Below are 21,025 nucleotides of genomic sequence, written 5' to 3'. Positions count from 1 at the left end.
AATAAAAAGTTGTGATCAGGAAGCAGTAACTGTTTCATAACACAGTCTTAATTATTAATATTTATAATACTTACAACTTTCTGTGTATACAGTTTTGAGATTATAAGACTCTGAGGCTATATGACTAAATGAATTTGAGTCTATCAGTTTGATCTTTATTTTTCTTCTAATATGGCAGTGAGACTTAAATAAGATCAGCAGTTCTGATAAGGTACAGAATGGAGAGCCCAGTCCCTCAGCCAGATGTAAGCAGGGAATGTGTAGTGTCTGAAGAATTGTCTGCCAGCTTTGTTTTTCCAAAGTATCTAAGTTTAAGCAAGAGTTATTTTTTATGTATATCAATAGAAGAACCTAGTTCACTATAGCTATCCCCTTTTTCTTTTTTAAACGCATGCATTCTCCTGGATTCAAGACAGCTGGAATAGACTATTTTCTCAGTTCCCTCCGCCATGAGACCCAACTGAAATAATGCTCAAGAGGTTTTATAGCAAGTGCTAGAGCATATATCCACCATATTTGGAACCAACAGTCTCACATTGCTTTTTTGAATTGAAAGAAATGGGATATAGAATTCACTCAATTGAGTGTTATACTTTACTAAATACAGACATGCGGTGTCTCCTCTCTCTTTTTAACATATGTCATGATCTCTCCCTTTTAAAGTAAGTTTTTTTAGCTCAAGATGCTAGAACATATCTCTTTGAAAGTCATTATGAATAGTCACATTAATTATGTACTTAAAATTTTATTTCTGGTGATATTTATTTATTTGTTTGTTTGTTCCGGTGAGTTACACAAAAAACCCAAACAAAAACCAACAAAACAAAACAGACAAACAAAAACCTGATTCAAACAAACCCCAAAGACTTTATATTGAATTTGTCACATCAAATTAACTTCTTAGACTGAGCCCACAACTCCACTTGTATTTCATTTCTCTGGAGCATGCCTCAGTGGCACAGTTCTTTCTTAGTGGAATATTACAAATAGTCTTCAGGGTAATATGAAATAAAAATTATAATGCAAAACAAGGCTTGAAAACCATTTCTAGTTGTATGAACTTTTCAGACACAGAATTGGTGAGGAAAGAGGAAACTGGCAGCAAATAGAGGAAAGTCATGGCAAAAAATAAACCCTACTGTCATGGAAGAACCTCTGTTCCTGGAAAAACAGTGCTAAAGGGAACAGGATCTACTATAGAAATAAGGGAAGGTAAAAGAAAACTCAGACACATTTTCACCTGAGCAGGTCCTCTCCTCCCTTCATATCTCCTAACAACCCTTAAGTAGTTAATTTAGCAACAATAATATTTTGTCATGCAGGGTGAGATTTTATTTGTTGGTTTAGGAAGAGTTAGATTTCAGTTATAATATTTTCTAAAACTTTTTTTAGCAATAATATTGCATCAGAAATATTGCATGCCTTTTGCCCAAATAAAACTAATACACTCCCATTTCCTGTCAGTGAAAATTCTTTGAAATTGAACTGTTAAAAAAATTCTCTTCACATGTTCTCAATAGAAGTCTGTCCAGGTGAGGTAGTTAAATACCTGTAAGTTTTTTATGCAGTTAGAATATTTCACTGACACAGAAAGCGACTAGAAATATCCTGGCCTATGTAGTCAGAACACAACTAATTGCAGTGCCTTGCTATTGGTCCTAAAAGTTGTTTCTGTTGCTGAGATGCTTGAGAGTGTTCAGGGATGGCAGTCTAGTCTCTAAGGAAGTGAAAGGTCCTTGCTTTTCCAGAGACAAAGTGGAAGAATAAGGCATTTGGCTTTGCTGCAGTGGGAAATCTACAACATGACATAGGCTACATAAAGGACCTTGTGTCAAGAAATGCTGAACAGGCAGACATGAAAATTGGACTTTAGGAAGTGTGGCAGAGCAAGACTGGGAGCTGAGGTGCCAAAAATATTCAAACCAGTGAATGTGCAGTCAAGCAGGGCCCATTCTGAAGAACACAGTGGGGAAGGCAAGGTCTCAGTATGGAGCACAACGATGCTATGCAAGAGGAGATTAAAGAGGGAAGAAATTGAGGGGAAATAGGAGTGGGAATGTCAGGCTTGAGATGAAGAATTAAGATCCACTTCCATGAAAACAAAATCCTTTCCAGAAAACCAATAGAAACCTTAAATCTCTGATATTTATGTGCTCTTTCTCTCAGCTGGTAGTCTAAGAAACTAAAAGCCATATTATCTAATTTTTAACCTTCTCCCATATTATTATAGTACATTTTTGCAATTTGCATATTGGGGTTATGTAGAAAAGGCTGTTCTCTCTAACTGGGTTTAAAATATCCCTGAAGCCTACTGATTTTTGCATCCTATCTAAGATAAGGTAGATTTATGCATTTCTTGCAATGCAGAAGTGTAAGGCATTTCTATGATCTAATGGGACAGCATGCTGAGACATCTCTTGTAAATAGTTGAATAGGATTTGAAAATATTTAATCTCATGCCAAAGTAGACACAGTTAATTTTTGATCTTGTTATCTTCTTTCATTATCAACTGATACTTCATCCTCTACCCAGCTGTGTTTTGTGACAACCTAAGTATTCCACACTTGTAGAGATGCATTAAACAAAACTTTGGCGAATAGGAAATACACTTCTTATTACAGTTAATATTTTTTATTGTTGGAAACAACCTCAAGCAAGTTGTCTCATGAGTTGCTGACTCATGTTCAACTTGCCATCAGCCAGGACCCCCAGGTCCCTTTCCACAGCACTGCTCTCCAGCACCTCATTCCCCAGTTTGTACAACCAGCCAGGGTTGCCTCTGGTTGTAGGTGCCCCAGGTGCAGAATCTGGCATTTTCCCTTGTTAAAAATTCATACAGTTGGTGATTTCCCATCTCTAATTTGTTGACGTCTCTCTGCAGGACCTCTCTGTCCTTGAGGGAGTCAATAGCTTCTCCCAATTTGGTGCTGTCAGCAAAGTTACTTAGTATTCCTTCAAGTCCTGTGCTGTGTCCAAGTCTTTAATGAAGATTTTGAAGAGAACTGGGCTGAGGATTAAGTCCTGTGGAACCCCACTAATGACTGGATCCCAGCCAGATGTTACCCCATTCACTGTAACTCTGTTCCTGACCTGTGAGCTGGTTGTTCACTCATCATGTAACACAGTTATCCAGCTGCCTGGACATTTTGTCCAGAAGGATGTATGTCTTAAAATCTTAATTAATGATCTGAATAAATGGGGCAGAGTTCTACCTTCAACAGTTTTTTAGATGGCACCAAACTGAGAGGAGTGGCTGCTAGACTACAGGGTCATGCTGCTGTTTGTTTGACAGGATGGAGAAATGAACCAGCAGGAATTTAGGAAGTTCAAAGAGAAATGCAAGAGTCCTGCACCCAGGGAAAAACAACCCTGGTGCACCAGTATATCCTGAAGACCACCTAGTGGAAGGCATCAGGAAGGGACTTCAGAGGGAAATCAGGTTGAACATAAGCTAGTGAAGTGCCCATATGGTAAAGAAGGAAGGTGGTATCATGGGTACAGAAGGTCCTGTCTGAACAGGTATAAAGAATTATAAACCTGAACAGGTTTTTTGCATGTAGAAGGGATTGTTACTAGGTGTTTTGGAAAGCGGGAAAGGTGGAGATGAAATGTTAAGATTTGTGAAACAGGGCAATTAAAATCCCTTTACAACATATCATGACTCGCTAATTGTACATTAGTCATATTTTATAAAGAAATCTAAGGAAAAATAAAAATCTTAATACTCGACCACCAACTATTGAAGAAATGAGGCTTTTTTCTTTGATACCACAGTAAAAACAGGTTTTTCTCACAATATTTTGTCTGCTTCATAAATTTTCTGAGACAGAATTCTGCATTGAATGTCACTGAATATCTGAGGAATACCACATCTGTATGTAGTTATATATAGCTGCAGGGGTCTTCTGAATTGCTTATCATTATTTTTCTTAAAATGAAAATAATGTTCTCCACTAAATTATAATTGTTTTCTGTATTCAGTTCCACCAGTTATCCGAGTCTATCCAGAGAGCCAGGCGAGGGAGCCAGGTGTGACAGCTAGCCTTCGGTGCCACGCTGAAGGTATTCCCAACCCACAACTGGGTTGGCTGAAGAATGGAATTGATATCACTCCAAAGTTATCCAAACAGCTAACTCTTCAAGGTAAAGGAATGCACTTATTGTTTTCTACATCTTGCTAATGTTTTATCCATGCATCATTTCCATACTAACTGCTCTTCTTCCATAGTTGTAACAAAGGCTTGAAGTCTAAGCTAAAACATTTCAAAAGATGCAATTTCTTCCAGTTACTTCCAAGACATGTCTTTCTGCTTTGTCTTTGTTAGAGTAATGATTGTACTTACTGGCAGGATTACCAGTATGCTGCCAATATGCTCTTAGCTGTTTGATATTGTGCAGTATCTGAGTGGAGCAGGCAGTGCAAGACCTAGTCCCAGTCAGAACTGATAAGAATCTTGTGAGATTTGGGGACCTGATAGTAGAAAGGACTGGAGGAGAAGTACCTGAAATGGATGTGCTCTTTACTGAAGAATATCAGCAGACCTGTGTGGGAGTGCAAAGACATTGCAAACACACACACAAGCCCTACATCCCCTCCCAAAATACCCAAACCTCTCAAACCCCAAAAACCTAAAAAAAAACCCCAAAAATCAAGGAAAGTCGTACCTTTAGCACCAGTTCATTTCTATTAATCTTCAGGGCTCAGCAAAATCAGTGGACATGTTCAGCATAAAATCTCTGCTTCAGTCTTTCTGGTAATTTTTGATAGCTGTAGGAGAAAAAAAAATCTCCTGCTGCTTGCGTTCCCTTCAAAACTTTCTCTCACTCATCAACAAAACCAGGATGTGTAGTTAAGATAGGACAGCACTCAGCCTGCACTGTAAGAAGCAGTGGGACAGATATGGCAATGCTTTTCTGAAGTGTTACTTCCCCTGCAGCTGTCATAGTCCCCTGTTCTTTCATTTGCAACTCTCTTGGATATTTGTGAACAATTGCAAATTGCCTTGCAAAAACACTTTCCACTATGAGTAGAAAGTGATGAACTTCTCTTCTATTGCAACATTCTCTTAATTTCTCCTGTAGGGATTTGAGAAAATTTTTTTTCACCTTTGTCTCTGTTCCATATATTTATGAAAAATAAATTCAAAGGATTCCTCTGTAAGCAAAATACATTTAATTCAATTTTCTAGCATGGAATTATTTGAAATAAAATTTTGAAAATCTCATTACATTTTCCCAGAGTTTTTTTCTGAGTTAAATTATCTGTGCACTTGCTTCAAGCTAGAAGGGTGCTACACCATAAGACAATGCCCCTTTTAGTCCATACTTTAGAATATCTACAAAGCTTGGTTTTTTATAGTTCCTACAGCTGAACAAGTATACTATACTTAAAATTCAATGAATCATTGTTCACACAATTATTCACATCACATTATTTAAAAGACCTTTGCCTGTGAAACCTGGATTGTTTGTTGACATTCCTACACAATCTGACATAAAATTCCTGAGGTTTCCAGAAGCTTCTACATTGATGTAGGGGGAAAATTTCAATGCACCTGTTTTTCTGCTGTTACACTGCAGTCACACAATACCAAAACTAACTAGGTGCCTCTGGTTAGGAACAACAAATTAAAATTTTTATTTACATTGGATGTTTGGCCAGTTGTATTCCTTGGGTTATTTTGTGTAAAGGAAATGATGGTGTCTAGTAAACAGATGCAACATAATAAAAACTTAATATTTACCTGACTTAAAAAAAAAAATAGTAATTTAAATATATATAAAACCTCAGATCGATATTTGTCTCGGAAGCACAAAACCAACTGAGGCACTCTGAATAACTGTGAGATGAAATAGTGCATGTAATTCACTAGCCAGTTGAATACCTTTGGACTAATTTGGCATACCTCCAAGTTATGAACTCAGGAATGAAAATGGTTTAATTAGTGTAAGCAGAGAAACCCTTCTGAATTTATAATCTGAAAGCACTAGTGTGTCTGCATGTTAAGTTTTTCCTCTCCTTTCAGCAAATGGCAGTGAGGTTCACATCAGCAATGTGCGCTATGAAGATACAGGAGCATACACTTGCATTGCAAAGAATGAAGCAGGGGTGGATGAGGATATTTCTTCTCTCTTTGTGGAAGATTCTGCTCGAAAGACTCGTAAGTATTGTGAGAAGTATAAAAATACACGTCCCCCACTCTCAAACATTTAATCAATATTAAAACTATGAAATGTTAAATAAATTAAAATAAGTTTGTGCAGATAGCTGATTTAAAAAAATAAAGTTCAATTAATGGCATCCAAGAGTCACTGAAGGCCGAGTGCAAAATCTGCAGTACATTTAGAAGTAAAATGAAATCTCTGATTCATTGTGTGAAGCAACATATTTTTTACATTGCTGGTAAATTTTTGGTAGTTTCCTAGTGAGAGATGTGTTGCATACAAAGGGAATGTGAAGAGAAAAAGAAAAGGGATGTCTGTATATGGAAACTATTAGTATGTTTCCCAGTAGTTGTTGGGGTGTGGCAGGAAGACCTTTCCTTCCTGTCTGTTCTTGACACACACCAAGAGTCAAAATCAGCTTCATGGTGTGACAGTAATCATATGGCTTGATCTCACCTGCTGAAGTGCCCAGCAGGTCCAGAGCAGTTCCAGCCTACCCATGCTGCCTTGTGCCTGAAATATGGAGGAATAGTGAACATATTCACTTCTATTTTGGGAGTTGAATTTGCCAAAGAAGTCAATATCACTACTAACAAGCAGTATTCTTTATCGTCTGTTAAATGGTAGTGGAATTTATAAACCCTGTTTTCCTATTATTTGTCTAACAGTATTTTTTTTGTCTAACAGTATTTTTTTCCACTTACCTCACTTTGCTTAGAAAAATCCATTCCTGAGTTTATATTTCACCCATTTTTTGTTTGGTTTGATTGGTTGGTTTTGTCTGTTTGTTTTTTTTCTTTTGAGTCTCTTATTTTAATGAATACTACATACTTATTAGAAATACATCCAGTAAAATAATAGTTACCTTACTAGTGAGTGTGATTGCATTAACTTAAGACATTCCTGTTCATTTAAAAGCATATTCAGCAGTGTCAAGTACTCAGCAGGGTACCAGTGGCAGAATTAGTAGCACTGCAAGTCTGCCTGACACTTACAAGCCACAGGACATTGAGTTCAGTTACATATAGGTTTGCTATGCTTCAAATATTTCAGAGGAAATCTTCCGTGTAGGAAAATTTTATCATCTAAATGTTGATATCTTTACTTAGCTGCTTTAAGTAAGACTAATTATAACTGTAATTTTTCAAATGCCTTAACACGGATTTTTTTTAAGTGTCATGAAAATTACTGCTCAGACATTTCTGGGAAGACACCTGAGGATAAATATGTTGTTTGATCATGCACAGTTTCTGGTAGTCTGGTAATGTGAAGTAGCTTGGCCACTTCCATTTGCCTATTGCATTGTGTGGAAAATATTGTGAATGTTGCCAAATTTCAAGACCCTGAGGAACTCTAGTTGGTTATATATATATGTTAGGTTGTTATATAAATGTTAGGTTAAAACTTGTTTGGCCTTAACAACAAATTATTTGTAGCAAACTAGCCAGTTTGCAAGTGTTTCAGTTAAGTTAGTCAGTTTAAGTTTAGTTTAAGTTTAGTTAAGTCAGTCCAGTTTAAGTTTAGTTTAAGTTTAGTTAAGTCAGTCCAGTTCTGCAGATCTGATCTGCTGTGAATATGTATGGATATCGCACAACAATGCAGAACACTTTTTTCAGGACTTGTAATATGATGTAATAATTTTAGATCTGCTACCTTAGCAGGATTTGTAAAATCGCATGCCATACAGTGAACACAGCTTGTAACAAATGCTTTAATATCTACAAGCAGTAAGTTGTGAGAATGACCATTGGTGTCATGAAAGATGTAAATGAAGGAAGACAGAATATAAACCAAACTATTTCTAAGACAATTCATCCAAAAGATATAGTCATTTTCCTTCCTATAAAAATGATTTACTCTGCAAGTTCTGTGTTGTATATTGAAGGGAAGCATTTTACCATTATGTTCCTTGGTGTTTGAAAATGGTTTCCCAAGAATTGATCCATGTGTAAATAAAATCCAAATATGTATAATTATAGCTTTCAAACTTAGGTGTAGCAGATATTTACATGTTAAACTCCAATTTGTTCAGAATCCCATTTTGGTACATGCAAGAAGAATAAGGTACGTGCTAATAAAAAAGCACTGACTCTCAAAATCATTGTCACTACATGAACAAATTACAACAGGTACACATTTTTATAGATGCAGTTTAAAAAGCTGCGGCTGTTTTTTAAAAAAAATTTCTTTGCAGGGAGGAGTTGCTAGCATTGGAGAGCTGCTATCAGAAGTGGAAGGGCCTCATTATTAACTCTTTTCTGTTTGTTTTGATATTTCCTCCAAAACTCTTCTTCATACATTAAATTAGAGATTATTAAGGAAAAAAATCACCTAGGTAAAACTACTTGGATAGGATTGTGGGCTTTTTTTTACCCCACCCACACATATTAAGCACAATGCTAGAGCTACTTCTATCTCAAGTCTATTAGGTCACAAGTTATATTCTAAAGATAATCTCTGGTGAATGTAAATGTGATTCTCTATAATCAGATATAAACTATTTCTGTCATTTATGACAGTTTTATAAATTATTTTGCTTTTATCCTCCTTTAAGAGAATAAACATTTTTAAATTTTTTTGGAGTTCCTTATTAGAGGGTTCCCTTTTGGAAATCTTAGGATACTGTTTGAATAAAATAAGATCAGTTTCTCACTAGCTTGTCAGTTAGTCTGGGCTTTTCTCCTTTGTGATGTCATATAAGATAAAAATCAAAGCAAAATAAAAGCATTTCTGAACATTGGATTGATTTTCTATTGAGAGTTTAGTGAGAACTTTACAGTTGAGTTCTAAAATACAAAGTACAATTCCACTGCCTTGAGCATGACAATAATTTCAAAAGCCACTTAAGAAATGCAGAACATTATTCCATTACCAGTGCATATATTTTATTTCCTAGGAAGTGTAATAGCCAAAGTAAATGTTCACTTTTGTACTTATCTGACCCATTGTTTGGGTGCATGGGAAAACTTTGGGGGTTTAATGTTACTTCACAAAAAAACCTAAATGTTTATTATTTTTGTGTGGAATATTGCTTTCAATGCATCCCAAATGTATTAAAAACTGAGTTCAGTGCTTTGAGAAAAAAACACTATCTGTGACAGAAAGGGCACGGATAGTTGATTTCTCTGTAAATTGGTAATTTAAACAGCTCCTAAGAGATAATACTATGTTTTCTGCTACCTTGGACTAAATAAAAATCAGTGTCATTATGGAAAAGTAGATTGTTAAATAATAAGCAAACCTTTACCTCACTTGTCTGTCTAAAAGTGCTCTCAGATTGCTAGGTTTTCATAATTCATAGGATTGTTAGAGATGCACGTAATGCATATGTCTGTATTATAAAGAGAAAAGAAATGAAGGCAAAGCTATACCGAACTGTGGGAAATGTGATCTTGGTAGAAAAAATAGTTACACAATGTCAAGTATGAATTAAGGGTGCTAGGAACTTGTTTATTTTGAAGTTTCCAGTTTCAGAAATTTGAAGTTCACTTACCAAGAAAAGTCAATATACTTTGATGATAATGGTTCATAATCAGGATCGTAATCTAGATGGAAGTGAATGGAAAATACTCTGAAAATGCTTTGTCATCCAGATCTGTTCAGTAAATGCCAGCACTGAACAGGGAAGCATTGCTCTGTCTCGCATAGGTAAAATTTTGAATATTGGATGATAGTCTCAAGGATAGTTTGGACACCTCTTAGCACATCAGCCTTTTTCAATGTGCACTAAAAATAAGACTTCTGAAAACATGCTTTCATTTTAACATCGTCTTTGGTCTTTAGTGAGAGAAATCAAATTATTTTAAAATACTTTAACTTTAGCCATGTCTTTTACCGATTAACTCATTCTGTAGCTGAAATTTTATTTATGTATTTAACAACAGTAGATGGATCCTTTTTGCTAGATTTGTGAAGCTATAATGGAAAGTTTTAGGTTATATTACCTATATAACCTATATTACCTATATACCTTGCCTCTTAAAAGTACTGGTGATAAATTTCTACTGCTCTCTGTTATCAGATCCTGTTTAATTCCTCTGATGTTGATAATAGCAGTAGCATCTAAAATACTTCTGAATGTGAGAACTGTGCTGTTTTGATTCTCTGGAGACTGCAAATTCTCTTTTTGCTGTGAATTCCATTTTCCCTCAAGCCTGCAGTTACAGCCATTGAGAATGAGATAGCTGGTCTGGTTGATAGCTGAATGACCCCTGTGGTGACTGGTAAAAACATTCTGGGGATTAATGACCTGGTCTAAATCTCATTGAAGACACAAGAGTCTCCCCTGCTGTCATGATCCTCTAATAATACCTGAGACAGCTCAGCTGTGTTGGAAGGACTCTTTGGTGTAATCACATTCGTAAATACAAATAGCAGTTCAAAATCTGATTTTATTTTCATTCCAACGTATTTTTATTTTTCAGAACTGGTATTGCATGGATTCATAGATTTAAGCATGATGGAACCATTTTATCTAACTCTATTCTATCTTCTACATTTCACAAGACATTAAATTGCATTCTGTTCTGCCCGAATACAGAGCAAATGCTTTGTTTGCCTGAAGTGTGTCCTTACAGAGATGCATATACCTGAGTCAGACATGCAGAGAGACAAAAAATCCATCATTTCTCTTGATATTTTGCTTTATTTATTAATCAATTTCACTAATACAGAATAATGCTTAGTTTCCATTTTGAAGTCACTTTTTCCTTCAGTTGCCTCCTTTGAGTCCCTCTCTTTTTTCCCCTCCAATAAATTGACCTCTTAAGCATTCTTGTCCTATGAATATATTAATATTGATTGCAAATTCTTACACACACAATATAGAAGTTTCTCATAATAAGATAGTTACCATAGTACTCAGTCCTCTTGGCTTGAGAATTCTAATTGTTTTAGTACAGTTTGTTTTTTTAAAAAAGGAATACTTCTCTTTGCACAAGAAAATTTATTATTTGTTATTTTTAATATTCTGGAAAGCAAAATATAAATTTGGTAATTTTTTCTTCCTCATCAATCCCTTGTCACTATTTTCAACTAATACCAGCAGTGGAAGTTTGTTTACATGTTTATCTCCTATATGCTATCAGACCTCACTTTCCAAATCCTATTCCTTCTCACCTGTCTCGGTTAGGCATAGTCTGTTCTTTGTTTTCCAAGACATCTACATTTCAATTTGGATAAAAAAATCAATTTATTTTACAGATGAACTTGACAAAGTCATTCAAACAGTTTTTTAAAGCTGTTGTTTATCATTACAGGTAATTCAAAGACTTCTTAGGAAATGATTTTGTATTTTGCAGCTCATTGATGAAAGTGGTTAAGACACAATTCACTACCTGTTGCTCTGGACATACTCCAGAACCTTCTCCCTCACCTTTTGCTAATGATTTAACTACATTTTCAGATTAATTATTTTGGCAGTTTTTAATTCTATTAACATATATTTTACCATTATTAAATAACTCATTTAATCAGAATATTCTCTCTTAACAAATCAGATGTTTAGCAAAATTATGGGTCACAACTATATGAATTTTTTACATCACCAAACTCCTATTTACATTAAAAAAATTATCAGGTTTGTCTGTGAAGACCTGGTCTCTGTTAGAACATATTAGCTGACTTATAACTTTATTCTCGTTTTTTGATTTCTTACTGAATTTAATTATGTGCAAGTGTTGTCTGTTCTTTTGCCTGGGTCATATAACCCAGTCTTACTAGCCTACAGGTACTTGAGTTACTAAGTTTCAGAAAGTGAGGCAACTACTGGGAGCAGATATAGTGGTACTTTATGGCACTCTTAAAATTTATGATGTATTCTGAAATGTATTCAAAACTAATAGCATCAGACCAGCTGAAACTTTTAGCAAGTATTCTATGCACTGCATTTGGACCTGTTCTTTTTTTTTAATATTTGTCTTGATTACACATCATTTACCCTTCTTTTTTAGTCCTTTGTAAGGTAGAAGGTATTCAATCAGGCTCTCGTTTCAGTTATTATCCTGCTCCTGTACAAATACAGGACAAAAATATTTATAGAAGAATGTTGCCAAGAGAAAATTAAAAAACCCAAACGTGTTCATTGCAGTTCAATTTAAACCTTGAATAGCTCTGATGTGACAAGACTTTTCTTCTACCTTTAGCAGCAATCTGTGATGTTTTCCAGGGTTTTTGCTGCTGCAATGTATAAAGGAATGTCAGATGGCTAGAACCTCTTCTGCTAGCAGAAAAATAGGATTTCATCATAACTAAGACTCCATATTTTCTTTAGGACTCCAATTTCTCTCTTTTTGTAACCAGGTTCTATATTCTAGCATCCAGCATCCATGCAGCAACTGATAAAAGATGGCTTTTCATTTTCTAGCTTGTAATACGTGCAGGTACATTTTAAGAGACTCTAAAATCTTTTATTAATAGATAGCTTTCCCCTCCATACTACTGGACGTAGCTTCATTTAAAACATGAACACACAAATGGACAGCTCCACTGTAGTTCTCTGTTGATGACTACATATGATAATCACAAACACTGATTGGGTCAGCCCAACTCCTAGAAGCCATATGTCAAACCAAAGTCGTCATCTTGCTGTTGTTGAAAAACTGTTTGGAAGCTGAAGGATTTAAATATAGGACAAAGATAATTTGGCAGTGTATCTTGACAATATATTTATGAGAACGGTGGAGTGGGAAACATGTTACTGCATTTTTTGTTGATACATGGTAGAATAATAATTTCAAAGAGAGGAGGAAGAAATTGCAACTTCCATCTGTGGAATATATTTATTTTGTGAGATTCCATTGAAATAGTAGTAGGACCAATGGAATTGGTCCAACTTTTAAATTTTTAATGAAAGTAACATTAACTGACTATGGAATATAATACATAGCTAAATATACCAATTAAACTATTTTGTTAACTTAGAAAAAAGCTAGGAAGATTTAAACTAATAATGGAATATTTAATATAAATAATAGAGTAGAATATATCACTGTAATTTGATACACATATGGAATATCAGATTACACTGAATATAAGGGGGTTTTTTCCTAAAGAAGAAAAGCTGGTAGTATAGAAAACAGGAAAATAAAAAATAGTCATCAACAAAGACAAGTGAATATTTTCAGGGGTAATTTTTAAGTACTTAATTTTTTTTTAGCTACTAGTAAAATATTTTGAAGTAAAGTAACTTTAAAAATCCATATTTTTTGGTTGTTTCTGGATGACTTTGGCAGGTAGTTTGTATGTGCTTTAGTTTCTTTTCTGTTTCAATTTAGATTAGTTCCACTATACTAGAGTCATAGATCATAAAAACTCATGCGGTTCCTTTTGAAGTGAAATACTTCTGTGGGTTTGTGGTTTGGGTTTTTTTTTATATTTTACCTTTACCTAACTATTTCTAAAAAATTGTGTTACAAAGTGCAGTTCAGTTTGTGATTGATTAATATGACTTCTTAGGTGTTTCTCTAAATTTTTTTTGACATGTATGCACCTTTGGGAGACAGCTATCATGATAGAGATTTATCAAGTAAAACTATTAGGACATTTCCAAGACCAGTTTGAAAGTACTTGAAGAACTTTTAATATTTGGTAGCTTTTATTTTAGTTATCAACCACAGGCTCTTGTGTTACTGAATTCACCCACTATGACATCATCATATATGGCAAAGTAATTTATCCTACAGTTTATTTCACTTAGTCCCAAAAAGCAGAACAAAAGTTCTCTTTTTGTATCTCTCGTGCACTGTATCTTAGGACTAAGTTAAAAAAAAATAATATAACTGTTCCATGCCATTAAGTAGCTCTATTTCTATCTGTGCCTTTTTTAGGTAATGTCATAGTCTTATCACCTAAAAAGATTATGTGATCTGAATGCTACTGGCTTGACAGGTTTATGGCCATCATAAGCAACACAGCATCTCCACTCTCTAGAACTGGGAATAAGATTAAAAGCCTTTTGACTGTGATTTATGGCCTAAATTCTCTCTGAAAGGCTTTATGCAATTTTAATAGAATCTTCCTGTCATATCTGATACTGAATGGTACCTATTTACCTAATTTTCTCAGAGATAATTTATGCTGGCATTTTATTTTATGGCAGAGCTAAACAAGTTTATACTTGTTGACAGCATTGTGGGCAAAGACTTTATTTCAAACTTCCAAGTAATTCAGCTCATGAACCATTTTTTCTTCGTGCTAGTGTACACTGGATTGAGTTAATGTGCTATGGGAAAGGACTTATGCATGATTCATTATAAAGAGTTGTATAAAACGCAGAAAAATAAGGTAACGTTCATATTTGAACAAAATTAAAGTGTCAACTGTTGACTTTTAACTGATAAATAATAGTCTAATATATATTAACCAGATCTTTGGTTATTGTATTAACCTAAAATGAAATTGAAGTGCATATCACATGAGAACAGCCTAGAATTTGTAATGACAATTATTTTTAAAATACTTGAAGCAAGCAATAGATAACTTTTTAAAAAGTATTGGCTTCACAAATAAATTAGGTTTTATATATTTGCATTTGTATATAAACGAAACCAATCTGAATTTCTTATAGAAAAAGAATGAAATTAAAAGTAGGTATGTGATTGTGGAATCTCAGCAAAAATGTAATTCATGTCAACCTCATATTCACTTTTAACGCAATTATTTCTAATATAAAAATAATAATTAAAAATGTATGTAGTTCAGTAAAAAGATAGTAATTATGTCTATAGATTTACCCCATAACATAAGGGCAGGTTTTTATACATCAGAGATGTGATAAAAGAGAGTAACACATACACTGTCTTTATCCTGTGTTTCGGATTAATCAAAACAGTTGACAGTGGTGGTGGCTATGAGTGAAGTAAGGAGACAACATCACTTTAAACATCTTCAAATTACTCTTTTAATACAATAGAAAGCAGATTATGATAATATGGCAAATTATGATAGTACAATTCTGAAAAATTATGTTGAACTACACATTTTTTTGTATGACTTTATTGCATTTTTCCCACTGTCCTATTTTCTATTACATCTATTTGTGACCTTTTGCCATCATGGAATTGAAGGCTTTGAAAGGGACAGTGGCTTCCTGTCTTTTAATTGATATCCATTTTGTTTGAGTATGTCTGGATATATAATATTGCATGCTGATTACTGAAAATCTGAACAGTTACTAATGCCAAAAGGAAGTAGAAAAGTTATATTTAGTCTTGAAACTCAATGTAAATTTTGCCTACACACACACACAGACACACACCCACACTTTATTTCCAAAATGCATTGAATGTTTCAAGAAAAGAAAAGTAGGGAGGAATAACACTAGTTGACAGTTGAAATCTTTAAAATTGTCTATTGAGACAGAAAAGTAAATGCAATGAAATTTATTACCAATGCAAGAAGAAAGAGAAGGATACAGAATTTATTTGCAAAGTGATATTGCAGTACCCTCATTCATTTAGTGCTAGAAATACCATGGATATTTGCAGTTGTTGTTTCCATCCAAAGTGGATAAGAATTTACACTGCTATTAGTCTGCTGCAGAATTTCATGAATTACTAAGGACAGAGTTTTGTGAAATATGTGCAACCCATTACCATTCAACCAACTCAATGTATAACAAAGATGAAGAACAGGCATTCTAATGTTATATTAGCTGCTCCTAATCAAAGGCTGGGGCTGTACAGAAAACCATAAAATAGCTGTGGAAGGACAATGAAGAGTCATTTTTATGGAGCTGTAAGTGTGCTTAAAAAGAAAAAGAAAAGAAAAAGAAAGTAAACCTCTTTCAAGAAAACTTGGATTCTCCCATGTCTTGCATTGCTGAGGGACAAGGGAGAAGGAGGAACAATGCAGACTTCTTTTTGATGACAGTATAAAAGGCCCAAAAACAAATGATGTAATAAAATAGCTCCTTTAATAAGATATAATAAAAAGAGAAATATAGATAGTGAGTAAATCTTGCAACCCTTCACATGCTAGTCATCACGGATTTATTTATGCAGCATGGGATTATTTGTGGGTGGATTTTCCCACAGCAAGCTGCACAGATCCTGCCCATGGAGAGGTTCCCGCTCTTTCCCATGCTGTGGTGGTTTTATCTGGTGTAACAAAGAAAGCCATATATCTTATGACAGGTTGCAGTTTGTCATAAGGCCCATGAGTGTGCAGCACAGGTTTTAATGGGCACCTACCCTTGCAGCAGGTACCCATGTGACATGCAGGCTTCCCTGTCACAAGGCCCCATGTAGAAGACATAACCTGCTCAAGGTCATGAACTTTTGGAATGCAATGTCTTCTGCAAGGCTCCCAGTACATCTCCTAATACTATTTAATAACTCTGTGGAATCATGGCAAAAGAGAAGATAGTGCTCTCTCTTGAAACCAGAACATGTTGCTGAGATCTATCACTAATTCTCTATGCTTACATAGTGGAGTTTACAAATGGTAGAGAATTTAGTATAAAGTGTGTCTGGAAAATGATAATTTTAGCTTAACCAAAAAGGAAGGCAAACAATATGTTCCTTAGCCTACTTTATATCTATACATGCTGTACTTGTTCCAGCATTGACCTCTTTATCTTGAGACTTGACATCTTTCCTGAAAAGAAGTTATAGGTCTGATTAAAAAAAAAAGAGGTTTCTTGATCTGTTAGGTGAGATTGTGGCTGTTGTTTATAATATTATATTGCATTCTTAAATTGTATCTCAATTTTCTTCTAGCTGATTTGCTAATTTTAAAATTAATATGTGAGGCTTTTAAAGCACTTTTATTATCCTGCCCTTTTTCTTGAGCAAAGCTCAGAATCATACATATCATTTTGCATTAACATAAATTAGTGTGTTCTGTACTTAGCATCTTAAATAATTTTGTTTGATCCTGTACAGTTCCCCACACTTGTATAATTGTAATTTTTATTTTCTTTCCTATGTCACCCCTAGAAAAACACTGATAAACTGTATAACATTATGGCTGAATTTATGGGACCTCAAGTGTCATGTATTACATGGTTATTTCCTCACAATGTGAAGAGAAAAGTAATTTTAAAGGAAATCTTCCAGATTGCCCTGGGGAAATGAATTTGCTTTATTTAATAAGAAAGACTGGAACACAATATAGGCAAATACAGAATTGTGATCTGCATCTGGAGACACTGTCTAGGCATGTAGGGATAAATTTTAAAGTTCAGAACCCATTTGCAGCTGAGTCTGGTGAATGACAAAAGATGGGCTTCTGCAGAGACATCAGCATGAAAAAGAAGGTTAAGGGGGAAATGTGGGCCTGCTGAGGGGGATGGGGACCTGGTGGCAAAGGATCTGGAAGGGGACGAGTTGTACAGCAGGTTTTTTCACATCTGTCTTTCCTGGCAAAACTGTTCCTAGGAATGTGACAGCAGTGGGAAGGTTTGGGAAGGAAGTCATCCTCTGGCAAGGAAGCTTTCTTTATCCGTGGTGTATAGGATCTGATTGAGATCATTTAAATGAAGTGAACTTTCACAGGTGAAAGGGCCTGGATAGGGTGAACCCAGCTGGAAAAACTGGCCCATGGCATTGTGAGGTGACTCTTGTCAATCTGTGAAGGATCATGCTGATCAAGGAGGTTGCTGCAGACTGTAAGAAAACCAGCACTTTTCAAGGGCAAGGGGGAGAATCCAAGACAAAATAGATGCTTCAACTTCACATTGATTTCTGGAATAGAGATGGAGCATTTCACCCTGAAAACCATTCCCAGAACTAGAAGGTGTTTAGGAGCAATCATCATGTATTTACAGAGGGAAAAAAGTCCTGGTCAGCCTGAAAGCCTTCTGCAGTGTGGTGACTGGCAGGGTCGATGTGGGGGATGTTGTTTCGCAAGACCTTAGAAATCTTTTGGATACCCTCAAAGACAAAACCATGAAGTTCAGGCTAGATGCACCGACAGGAGGGTGAATCCAAAACTGGCTGCACTACCAGACACAAAGGTCAGATCCCAGGGCTGGTTTTTCCCTCTCCTGTCTGTTGAAGTACAAATGATGTGGGAAAATTTTGGTGTCCAGGCCTTTTCTAGAGTGATAGTTCCTGTTTTCATTCTCAACCTTCAGCTGTCAGCAGATGAGGAACTTCTGTGTGCCAACATAATTTTTTATAATATGTCTTTCATTGCTTTTTCCAAACTTTTTTTTAAAGCATACTAATGTTCATAGCTTTTGTAGCACTGTGTTTCAATGAACCTCCCAATTTCATTATGTGTGTGTGACATATATGTTTTCTGTGTAGTAGTCCTTTCCTTTGTTTATGATTTTTTTAAATTTTGTAAGTTCATTGCTTTGCAATTTGTGTTTGTTTTCAGTGAGTGTGTTTTAAAAATTTGATTCTGTTGCATGCTGAGTTCTAAATACTAAAAATTTGCAAGACTATATTAATTTTCTTTTTTTTTTCCCTCCCCAGACAGAAAGAGTAATATTAGGATAATATAATTTCATTGGTCTCAAAGGTCTAAAATCCAATTGTAAACAAGCTGGCCAAATAAAATTTATGTTTTCAGGGGAAAAATCAATGTAAAAATTTAGTTACTTACCATGCCATCTTATAATTCCATTCTTGGTCTTCCAAAGAGAATGGTGAACATTGTACTACATGACAATTTTGGTAGCATGGTTGAGCTACAGCCATACAGAAAAATATCTTGTGTATATTTTAATTTTGCATATCTCTCTCATAACTATGTTCTGAAATTATTCTCTTCAAAGTCCAGGGTTTAAAGGAAATCATGAAAATGGCATCCCCTGTCATGTATCGTTTATGGGCATGAAAAGTGCACATGTTTTTTGTAATGGATTATAAACCACACTGTTGATAATGGTTAATGGTGCAATGGAGTTAGCTTGGAGGGGTTTACCCTGTCCCCAGTGACTACTATGGCTAATCACAATTTAGTCACATGACATGGAGAACTGTTGTTAATTTACTGTTTCCAGTGGTTTACCTGCAGGAGTATTTTAGTGACTCAGAGGTTAAAGCATTATAATTATTTCAGAATTGATGTATCTTTCTTGTTTTCCCTTGTTCATTTGTATTTTCTGTTCTTTCTTTCTCTTACATGCTGCAGTTGCAAACATATTATGGCGAGAGCAAGGTACTAATGGAGATTACTTTTGTTCATATTTTCTGTAGTGTGATGAAATGCTCATCTGTTGTTTCTTGTGTATGTATCTATGTTTGTTTGTACTCTACAGTTACAGTAATTACCTACCCCCTTGCAACACTAAGGAATTTGACTGAAAAAAATTAAAGTGGAAATGAATCCTATAAATGCTCATACTTTTGTAAACTGCTTTTCCTTTTTGGGAGAGAGAAGGAAATGAGCTGTTCACAATTTTGACAATTGTTTGAAGATACACAACAAGAAGCTCAGATTTAAAATGTAGATCTTTGATTGTTGTCATGGGAAAATTTCTAACCAGTCAGCATATATGCTGTTGAGATTGATTTTCTTGTATGAATCTCTCTTATTTGACAAAATTATAATCTTAAACAGTTTAAAATTGACATGCCTGTTGTTGTGTAATTAAATTAAGCATTTTATTCTTATATCCAGGAAAGGCTTGTAAACAAATGTTGGGGCAAGGAATGGATGTTTGTGATGAACTGAAAGATAAACATAAATAAACACACAATCAGGTGTTATTAACATAAAAATCATGGAAATATTTTTTACATGCAAAAGATAGGTATTAATTTTCATATATATTACATGATCTCAAAAATTATCCTCATATTCCAGAAAAATACCATAATCTAAGCGTTATCATAGTTCCCATTCTGTTGCTCTAAGTAGCCTGTTCTTCATCTAAAGTTGCAATTTAGGAATTAAAAATTTCAGCAATAAGAAATTATTTCAGTTATTTCCATTGGACAATTGATAATACAAGATAACAAGTGAATCAGGCTTTGCTGTGAATTCATGCTAGAAATGTTATTTCTGTATACTTTTAAAAAACTTTTTAAAATTAATTTAAAGATTTAAAAATCTGACATTTCATTTGCCTGTATGTAGTAGCCTTTGGCATTCCCAGTGTATTTATAAATATGAACTAGTTTTATTTTTTTATACCTATTTTACCAGTTGCTCAGCTGGTACAAGCAATAATTTCTGTGATTGTAGTGGAGCTCAGCTGTTATCCTCCTGCTCTATTGGCCTTGCAGATAACAAGTGATTAGAGTTTCATACAATTACGCTGTTAATGATTAAACTGATATGCAACAAATTTGTACCAAATTCTCAAAAGTATACAGTTCTCATCTCTTGTTGGGAAAGCATCAAGTATGTTTTATCTCAAAGCTGAAAACATTATTAGTATTGCCTTGATTATTTAATTTTTTGTCTTTTCAAGTCAATTTGTTGCTTTCAGTCATTAGAATGCACCTAGGAAAATTTAACTTCTGTGACAAAAAATATCAGTTAAAAATAATAGCTTACCAGAGTGCTTATGGTAAAGACATTCAGATTTCTCTGAGACTAATGGGAAACTAATCAAAAAGCAATATATAGTACCAGATCTTGTGTCTCCTAGAGCAGATAATCTCTCTGTGTAGAAATGCAGGCCAATCATTGTATTTCCAATAAATACTGTTAATAATTACAACATTGAAAATATTTTACAAGAGACAAATACCCTGAAGATGCCAATAAACATCACCACCAACTTCTCTGGGCCATCCATACTCTGCCATTATCTGTTATGAAAGTATTAACAGATAGGGAGGGATGAGTGATTAGTAGGACAATCAAGATCATGAAACCATACATGGGCCTTAATGCCTAGAGATATTTCTGTATCAAGTTCACAATATCTTTATCACAACCACTTGCATCAGAAAATCT

General features: G+C 34.7%; 1 protein-coding gene across 2 annotated transcripts in view; it reads left to right on the top strand.

Moving 5' to 3' along the window:
- Positions 1-21,025, top strand: part of FSTL5 (follistatin like 5) — a 270,455-nt gene that overhangs the window by 206,669 nt on the left and 42,761 nt on the right. Inside the window, exons 9-11 of one of the 2 annotated variants that reach the window (XM_066548229.1) lie at positions 3,983-4,144; positions 6,028-6,162; positions 19,250-19,276. In XM_066548229.1, the coding sequence (XP_066404326.1) occupies positions 3,983-4,144; positions 6,028-6,162; positions 19,250-19,276 (324 nt within the window). The remainder of the gene's footprint in view (positions 1-3,982; positions 4,145-6,027; positions 6,163-19,249; positions 19,277-21,025) is intronic. The other variant, XM_066548230.1, reaches the window with a different exon arrangement.

The sequence above is a fragment of the Molothrus aeneus genome, chromosome 4 (assembly GCF_037042795.1).
Source record: "Molothrus aeneus isolate 106 chromosome 4, BPBGC_Maene_1.0, whole genome shotgun sequence".
Lineage (NCBI taxonomy): Eukaryota > Metazoa > Chordata > Aves > Passeriformes > Icteridae > Molothrus > Molothrus aeneus.
This window is presented reverse-complemented; position numbering and strand designations above follow the sequence as displayed.